General features: G+C 44.5%; 1 protein-coding gene across 1 annotated transcript; it reads right to left on the bottom strand.

The window, feature by feature from the left end:
• Positions 1-3,612: 3,612 nt before the first annotated feature.
• On the bottom strand, positions 3,613-8,574 carry LOC308280909 (uncharacterized protein). The gene is made up of 9 exons (XM_080755215.1): positions 8,498-8,574; positions 7,544-7,673; positions 7,204-7,353; positions 6,927-7,031; positions 6,532-6,665; positions 6,195-6,338; positions 5,485-5,552; positions 5,177-5,367; positions 3,613-5,075 (listed from the first exon to the last, which is right to left on the bottom strand). Exons 1-9 carry the CDS (start codon positions 8,510-8,512, stop codon positions 3,994-3,996), a joined length of 2,019 nt encoding a protein of 672 aa, XP_080611341.1. The 5' UTR covers positions 8,513-8,574; the 3' UTR covers positions 3,613-3,993.
• Between the last annotated feature and the right edge of the window lie 1,126 nt (positions 8,575-9,700).

The raw sequence follows: 9,700 nt of genomic DNA, 5'->3' as shown, positions 1-9,700 counted from the left end.
TGAAGACACACCAGCGCGCTGTTCAAGGAGAGACACGCTTCCCCTGTGAGCAATGTGGGAAGAGCTTCGGCCGTTCCTCTACCCGCAAGGTACACCTGCGCCTCCACGCCGGAGAGAAGCCCTTCCCCTGCACGTACTGCGACGCGCGCTTCAGCGTGTCTGGCGCGCTGACCACGCACGAGCGCAGACATAAAGGAGAGAAACCCTTCGCCTGCACCGTGTGCCACAAGCGATTCGCCTGCTCGGGGGACAGAAGGAAACACAGGCTGGTCCACACAGGGGTCAAACCCTACTCCTGTGAGGAGTGCCACAGGGGCTTCAGCCGGAGCGGCAACCTGCAGCGACACCGCCGCACGCATTGCTGTTAGTCTGTTCTCGAGAGACTACTATGTCAGTGGTTCTCAAACCTTTTCATGTGAAGGATCCCCAAAATGATATGTATTTGGCCACAGACCCCCATCTCAAAATAGTTAGTTCCAGGAACCACCCAGAAGCAAAATTTGAGTTACAATCAAAAGATTTGCACACATTTTCACGACTTTTTCAAAAGTAGCAGATCTACAAGCTCGCAGCGTGGCACTCGGTGCCGCGCTGTGAGCTTGTATGTCTGCTATTTTTATAAATAAATAAAATAATAATTAAATAAATAAATAATACATTTCTATTGCCCCACATTTTAGCATGGTAAACGCGATAAAACAATAGAACGAAGCAAATGAAAACATTTGAACTCTCACCTTTTATCTTCTCTAATTACTATCTAAAACATGAACCCTTGTTGTAATAAAGCAAAGTTGTCCTTTGATGCTATTTTCCTGCCAAATTGTCCTTACCTGTTAACGTGGGCATAGTGCACGATCTGTGCGCGACTCATGTAGTAGACGCTGGGTAGACTCGATGACAGCTTTCGGGAAAAAATAATCCTTTGGAATAGACATTTCCGTTGCCGGGCTGTATCCCTGCTGTATCCGCCAGTGTTTACATAAGAAAACATTGGAAAAAGCCAGCTGTGCACTATGGTAACACGTGGACACATTCACTGGTACACAGTCTACTAAAAGTGTGTGTGTGTGCGCGCAACCCATATCCCAAGGGGGAAATTCAGTTGAAATTCAGTGTTGAAATGAGTGTCGCCCATGGCTTGTGTTCTAGAGCTCATGTTCATAGATTCCATATAGTTTCATTGTTTGACAGCACACTCATCAGTGTATTTTGGATTCATGTCAATTTGTTTTCAGATATTTAACCACTGTCAATACTTCATAAACCTGACTTTTTCCCCTCTACACCAAACCTCTTTGCTGAAAATAGCCCAACTACAAGCTCAAGGCGTTGTGAGCTTGTAGATCTGCTATTTTTGGCTCAAGTTGTCAGAATATGGACGCTAGGGTTCAAGTGGTTAATATGGAAAAGGAGGGAAAAAAAGCTTAGATCTCACAAAGATTTGGAGGACCCCCTGTTGAAGACCCCTGCTATAGAGTGTGTGTTCAGTAACGGTGTTAAATAGCTCTATATTGTGACAAGTAATCGTTGCTATACAGTGTGTGTTCAGTAACAGCTCTAGATTGGGACAGTAATCATTTGTTCGTTAACAGTGTTAAATAACTTTGGAAAAAAACATACATTTCAGGACTCCTTGTAAACCACCACCTGTTTATTAAGTCTGTAGAATAGATATGCACGCAAAGTGAATGTCCTCCATAGTGAATCCATTGAGAGGCCCATAAAGAGACTTCATTTACTCCAAAAGAGACATTTTGAAACAAAGGACGGTCTGCATACTGCACACTGTACTCTCGGCTGGGCGCAGCCATGTTTCTCTGATCCCAAGGGGGAAATTCAGTTGAAATGAGTGTCGCCACTGTCACAACCTGTTCATAGATTCCATATAGTTTCATTGTTTGACAGCACAGTCATCAGTGTATTTTGGATTCATGTCAATTTGTTTTCAGATATTTAACCACTGTCAATACTTCATAAACCTGACTTTTCACTAGTCTGTACTTACTCGTCTTTTTTCCCCTCTACACCAAACCTCTTTGCTGAAAAACTGTTGAAGACCCCTGCTATAGAGTGTGTGTTCAGTAACCGTGTTAAATAGCTCTATATTGTGACAAGTAATCGTTGCTATACAGTGTGTGTTCAGTAACAGTGTAGTTAAATAGCTCTAGATTGAGACAGTAATCATTTGTTTGTTAACAGTGTTAAGTAACTTTGGAAAAAAAACATACATTTCAGGACTCATTGTGAACCACCACCTGTGTATTAAAGGAACTGTAGAATAGATATGCACGCCAAGTGAATGTCCTCCATAGTAAATCCATTGAGAGACTTCATTTACTCCAAAAGAGACATTTTGAAACAAAGGGTGGTCTGCATACTGCACACTGTCGTGTTTCTCTGCTGGACCCACACTGTCATGTGACTAGATGACGTCATCGTTGCCGTCAAGTGATAATCCCCAAAAACAAAAACAACCCCCTTCCGGCCCTTCAAAATAATAGCAGCGGCCTCATAAACCTGACTCTTTACTAGTCTGTACTTAGTAGTCTTTTCCCCCTCTACGTCCAAACCTCTTTGCTGAAAATAGCCCCTCTACAAGCTCAGGGTTCAAGTTCTTAACCAGGAGAGATAGGAAAATAATCCATAGGCTAGAATTCATGGTGAATCTTATGACCAGACCAGGCTGTAGTGGACTTTCCCCCACACTGTCACAGCAGTAAGGTCTCTCTCCAGTGTGAATTAGCTGGTGTTGTACGAGGCTGCGTTTTTCACTGAACCTTTTCTCACACTGGACACAGCAGTATGGCTTCTCTCCAGTGTGAACTCTGACAGACACCAGAGAATTCACACTGGAGAAAATCTTTACTTCTGTGACCAGTGTGGGAAGAGATTCATTCGATTGTCTCACCTCAAACGACACGAGAGAATTCACACCCCACCGGAGAGAAGCCTTTCGGCTGTGAAACATGTGGGAAGTGTTTTACCACCAATGGAAACTTAAAATCTCACCGGCTCATCCATACCGGAGAGATAGTAGATCGGCTATTTTGGCTCCAGTGACTTGGCTGTGGATGGGGAAAAAAGAAATCGTCCTGTCCAGTGCCAATCAGCTCTGTTTTACTAAGCACATACTAGTGATTGATGACTTCCAAACTTTATCAAAGTGTTCTGAAGCGGGGACCCCGAACATCAACATCACATTGCTGCAGATTCATCGCTTTTCATAGATTTCAGGACTCAGGATTGTAAACCACCCCCAGTTTATTAAATGTTATGTTACATGTCAAACCTACACACGGCTATCCTATGCACTCCATAGTAATCACATAAATACAGAGCTATTGGAATCAGGTGCGCCCCAATAATTAATTAATCCATTTCCCGATACTATACATTCTTTGGTGCAGTATTGAACAGTATTGTAAAATGAACAGTATTGTAGGTCTATATTGTTTTAACATTAGGCTATACAAAAAATACATGTAGGCTATTAGCCTATATAGGTCTACCCTGACCTAAATAGCCTATAGAATCAACCTTGCCTGTCAACAGGCATAACAAACTATTTTGCCATTTTTTCTACAAGCTCGCAGTGTGAGCTTGTATATCTGCTATGTTTCAATAGTTCAAGCACAATATAATAATATATAAGGCGTTCCCGGTCTAAAACACTTAAGTTGTAAGGAGAAAGGATAGAGAGGGGCGAACGCAACGACCCAACTGGTGTGCGATGACAAAGGATGCATTACCTAATACGCTTGGCAGAAACACAGGAGTTCAGGGCGGGCTGATAAAGCCTGGGTTACACTACTTTAATCAATCACCAGAGAACGCCGGCCAACTCAAGGAGAACAATGTTTTCTCACTGTAAACAAGCCAACATAAAGTTTAAGTATATAGAGGGTATCTTCACATCTCTAACGTGCCAATTTAAGGACTTTTTAATACCACATGCCATGAGTGTGTTTCATTGACACTGTCATTGTCGCTTCAGGTGAGAGGAGCGAGCGAAGCGCTCGCCACACTGCTCGCTGAGGTGCGGCGGTTCTCTCTAGCGTGGACAAGCTGGTGTCTCTTCAGGATACCTGCCTCACCAAAGCTCTTGCCACAAAGGTCACATGGGAAAGGCCTTTCCCCAGTGTGGACACGCTGGTGTCTCTTCAAGTCACCTGGCGCACCGAAGCTCTTGTCACACTGGTCACAGTGGTGCGGTTTCTCTCCACTGTGGACAAGCTGGTGTCTCTTCAGGGCAGATGGCCCGCTGCAGCGCCTTCCACACACCTCACAGGGGTGAGGCCCCCCTCCGACGTGGACAAACTGGTGCGTCCTCAGGGTAGATGGCGTGGCGAAGCGCCTGCCACATACGTCGCACGGGAAAGGCTTCTGTCCACTGTGGACGCGCAGGTGTTGCGTCAGCTTGGCTGCTTCGCTGAACGTCTTGCCACACTGTTTACAGCAGTACGGTTTCTCTCCGCTGTGGCCACGCAGGTGTACCTTCAGGCTGCTTGACTCCTTGAAGGTCTTGTCACAGTGTTTACAGCAGAAAGGCTTCTCCCCAGTGTGCACGCGCTGGTGTGTCTTCAGGTTACCTGCCTGCCTGAAGCTCCTGTCGCACAGGTCACAGCGGAAAGGCCTTTCCCCGGTGTGGACGAGCTGGTGTTGCCGCAGACCACTTGGCAGACAGAAACTCTTCCCACATTCTGTGCAGCCAAAGGGTTTTTCCCCAGTATGGACACGCGCGTGTCTCTTCAGCTCATGTGACTTGCTGAACCTCTTGCCACATTCTTCACAGTGGAAACGTTTCCCTCCGGTGCGTTCAGAGTCTCCTCCTTGTTGGTGTTTGCTGCTGCTGCTGGGACTCTGCTGCTCCTGCTGCCGACTGGCTGCTGCAGCCCGGGGGATCTGTCCGCTGCGCAGCATCTCATAGTAGAGCTCGTTGTGGCTCCGTTTCAGGTGCTTGTGGAGGTAGAGCTCAGAGGTGAAGGCGAACGGACACTCTGGGCAGCAGAAAGCCTGGGTCTGGGTCTGAGAAGACCGCAGACTGGGTCCTGGGGAAGACTGCGGGCTCTGTCCTGGGAAAGGGAAAATAAAAAATAAACCAAACTGTCAATTCCGTCAACTTTTACGACACTGCATAATGTTCCCTTAACAGACGCGACAGATAAACGGATACCTTTAGCGGAACTCTTCTGGTCCCACATCTTATCAAAGACGATTCCCAGCTCCTTGGCGTAATCGTCTCCGTACCAGACGAGCAATTCTTCTCCTTTGCTCACAGAGCGGCAACAACGGTACACGACTGCTTGTCGAAACTGGAAAGCTATCAGGTTCTGTTCCCCCTCGTGACGAGCACAGTTGACATACCTGACAAACACGCACGCACACAGTATCAGAGTTATCGGTATATAGAAAGCTGCCGCAGGCGTATACGTCACAAGGAAAATACAAGTAAATAATGCCAAGCGCTTTATTTCAAATCACCTCATCCAGTTGGACTTCCTCACGTCTTTGGCATCAATGTAGACGTGACCCTTTTTCTTTTTTCGAAGCTAAAGAAGAAAAACAAAATCATCACGTATCCCCGAGTATACTGACAGAAAGAAAGAAACATTTGTTTGTATCAACCTGCATACTGATTGAAGATACATTATGTAGGACTGAAAAACATGGCTACCATAGAATTATGTATTCACATCCCATTTCATTTAAAGGACAACTTTAGTTTTTTACATCAAGGGTTCATATTTTAGATTGTAATGAAAGAATCTAAAATATGAGTGTTAAAATTATTTCATTTACTTCTTTCTATAGTTTTACAGATTCTTATTTCAGTGGCTGGGGGCATGAGTACAAGTGGCTAAATAAGTCAATTTACACAGAATAATCCCATTCCCAAGATACAACGCAACCTTTCATGGTTGGATGTGACTTATGGGGGCTAGAAGTGTTACTGTAAATAGCAATAAAGAAACGGATGGCTTATTGTGTCTAAAAAGACATATTTAGACACTTTTACACATGCCCCACATTTTAGCACGGTAAAACAATAGAACGAAGCAAATGAAAACATTTTAACACTCACTTTTTCTTTTCTCTATTACAATCTAAAATATGCCCTTGTTGTAAAAAAACAAAGTTGTCCTTTAAAAGGCGTTTCATACATGTATCCGACATCACACAAGTGCACTCACCACCCATGAGTAGCCACTCTCTTCAGCGTCCTCTTTGTTGACCACCTCTCCTTGATAAGGGCCGAAGTGAACCCCGACATGAAGAGGCCATTTCCCCTGGTAAAACACCCCCAGACCTGCTTTTGGAATGTGTGACCGTTTGATCTGAAAACACACACACACACACACACACACACACACACACACACACACACACACACACACACACACACACACACACACACACACACACACACACACACACACACACACACAATGAGACATGACATGACTGACTGACGTTATATAGATTATACAGTATTATGTGATACACGCTTATATGTACAAGTAGTTTTACCTCAAAATGATTTGGCAAGGTCTTCCTGGCTCTGTCAGGAACTCCAAGCGGTATATTAGGAGGACCGAGCCTGAAGACAGGAGGTCCATGTTCCTCACAGTAGGAAAGGAAAAAATCCTGACACAGGTCACAGTCTGGAGACAGACAGACAGACAGACAGACAGACAGACAGACAGACAGACAGACAGACAGACAGGCACGCACAGGCAAGGACAGAGGTGAACAGCAGTGTTGTGCAACTAAAACGAAAAGTATTCAAGAGTTAAAGAACTATAATAGAGATGGATTTGACAAGTGTAATCACACATTAAAGCGTGACACAGCGTAACTACAAAATAAACAGTCCAAGAAAAGAGAGACGTTCAGTATAGCATAGAAGTGGTATCTCTACTTACAGAAGTATTCGTCATCTTCTGGCTCGTACTCTTCTGTGTAATCCACTTTCGGTAGGTTTCTGAGTAGACGATCACTGGTGGGCACTGCTACTGTTTTCTGTTGACCTGAAACAAACAAACAAACACACACACACACACACACACACACACACACACACACACACACACAATTAATGCATGTTTTTTTGTGAGGGTACCTAGCCTCGGAGACAAGGGGAGAACATGCACACAGAAAGGCCCTTTGGCCTAGGGCTATGGCAACAGCATAGAATATTACCAGAGGGGGTCCACTCCTTGTCTCCCTCTTTCTCCTCCTCTTCCTCTGGCTCACTCTGCCGAGCTGAGGAGGAGGTATGGGCTGGGGGGCCCATCTTGCTGACACTCTGCCGAGCACTCTTCATGAACGCTGGCGGGTCCGACTTGAGACCTGATGGATAAGATTACGACCACATTTAATCGCTGGTATGGATTTTAAACATACATCCTCGTGACTAACTGAATTAGAGTTAGTGTATGTCTAATAGTACAACTACAGTCCTATAACAAAACAAATAATGTTTTGTGTATATAATAATGTGGCCTATTAGCTGTTCACGAACACCACGCTGCATTGTTACCTATGGACATCTTAAACAGGTGGTTGCTTTTCAGGTTACTGCATCTTATTTTCTCGATGTCCGTCAGCTGCTCCCACTGTCTCTGGGTGAAATGGGGACGCAAGTCGTCAAACTTCCAGTCCAGCTGGTCCTGTAATGTAATCACACGTGGATGGAGAGGGGAGGATGTCACTTTTTGTAGCTGTGGGCTGTTACCTTACAGTGGTTCTCAACCTTATCAGGGCGTGACCCCCCCAAATAACCATAATCGAACTGGGGACCCCAAAACGTGTGAAAATAGCAGATCTACGTGCTCAATACTCACGTTGTGAGTATGTAGATCGGCTATTTTCACCATTTCTGCCTCTAATATTTGACAATTTGGCCACTGTTTAATTGGTCATTTTATTGGTATTAAAACGTCTTAAATTGTCAGTTTAGAAATGTGATAGGCTGATTGACATCTAGACGTACTGCAAATACACAATGAAACAGAGATGCTACCTTTAAATGCATTTAAAATCTGAGTTTCCATTTGCCTTATACGATTTCAATTGTACTGAGAATAAACAATGGTGCTATTTTGTTCAAAAACCTCTATACCCTGTATATATACACAATGACACAATGCAACATAGCTCTGTTTCCATAACGCTGTGATAGACAGACAGACAGACAGACAGACAGACAGACAGACAGACAGACAGATACATAGACAGACAGACAGACAGACAGACAGACAGACAGACAGACAGACAGACAGACAGATACATAGATACACAGACAGACAGACAGACAGACAGACAGACAGACAGACAGACAGACAGACAGACAGATAGATACCTTTATTATCCCAATGGGGAAAATGTGTTGCCCAGAGGCAGCACAGCAGTAGGTTATTTACAAAGTTACAGAGAAGTATGAAAAAGATAAAAAAGACTGTGTTATGTTCCCCCCTGTTCAACTGTTTCTCACCTTTTGTGCTGCCATGTTTATTATGTGTTGTGTTGTGTTGTCTTGTCTCGTCTCCGTGCTGTTGTCGACAGAGAACAGCTGTGTGTGTGTTGTGTGTTTGTTGTTGCCTTGGTCGCTGAGAGGCGGGAAGCGGACTTTAAACAATGAACTACGTCATAGGGGTGTAATGACGCTTCTCGACCACAACGTGGGGGTCTACGGCCGTGGCGGCGCTGTTGCCTTGGTTCCCCTCACTGCCTCTCTTTGTTCTCAGCTCGTTGTCTCAAGTCAAGAGAGGTCACCACTTCCGTCGCCCTGTGTTGTTTACATTCTGACACAGGATGAACCTAGATGCGACTTTGTTTATTTCATAATGGGCACGGCAAGTAAACTTGCTGTCCGGCTGCCTCGCGGATTACATTACGGTTCGATTACTTTCCGGTTTCACTTTTATATTTTTGGACGACATTATGGGCTGGATTTAGACTGTTTATGTCACATTCAGTGTTGGATTGAGGCACTCAGGGACAGGGGGAGCATCGCCTGGCAGGTAAAGTGTGTGTGTGTGTGTGTGTGTGTGTGTGTGTGTGTGTGTGTGTGTGTGTGTGTGTGTGTGTGTGTGTGTGTGTGTGTGTGTGTGTGTGTGTGTGTGTTACAATGGCAGATATTTTACAATGGACATAATTGGGAGGAATGCTAATTTAATTCGGCGTTAAAAGGCGTTTAATGGCTCCACATGGGGCATGAATAGATCACCTTCTCACCACGATATGCTAAAGTTTAATGTTGATCTGGGCTGTAACGACTGTATTCACAAAATACATGCAACTAAAGACATGGTTTCTCAAAGCACAAGGCTGTGGTAGGAGTACTGCCACTCTCCACGAGTGGTTACGGGGTTCAACTCCCTGCATGGCCCTGCTTACGGTCACCGTTGCCTTGTTGTATGTTTAAATTAAATGTCAAATTATTCAGAATCTAAAAAAAGAAGCGTAAACAAGCTGTGTTCATATTAACACAAACAAATCTAAGGCAGAGAAGTGAGTCACAAACACAGTAGTGCACATAGAACTCAAAATATCTTTATTATTTATAAGAACATGTCCAGTCATCCCTTACCAAATGTTTCTTTTTTTGTTTCTTTTTTGCCAATGCGTTTGTAAATCTCACAGGGAATGACATTCAGTTTCCCCAACAAGGGAAATCTGACAGCTGCCACTCAAA

This window comes from Nannobrachium achirus (genome assembly GCF_963921795.1).
Source record: "Nannobrachium achirus genome assembly, contig: SCAFFOLD_245, whole genome shotgun sequence".
NCBI lineage: Eukaryota > Metazoa > Chordata > Actinopteri > Myctophiformes > Myctophidae > Nannobrachium > Nannobrachium achirus.
This window is presented reverse-complemented; position numbering and strand designations above follow the sequence as displayed.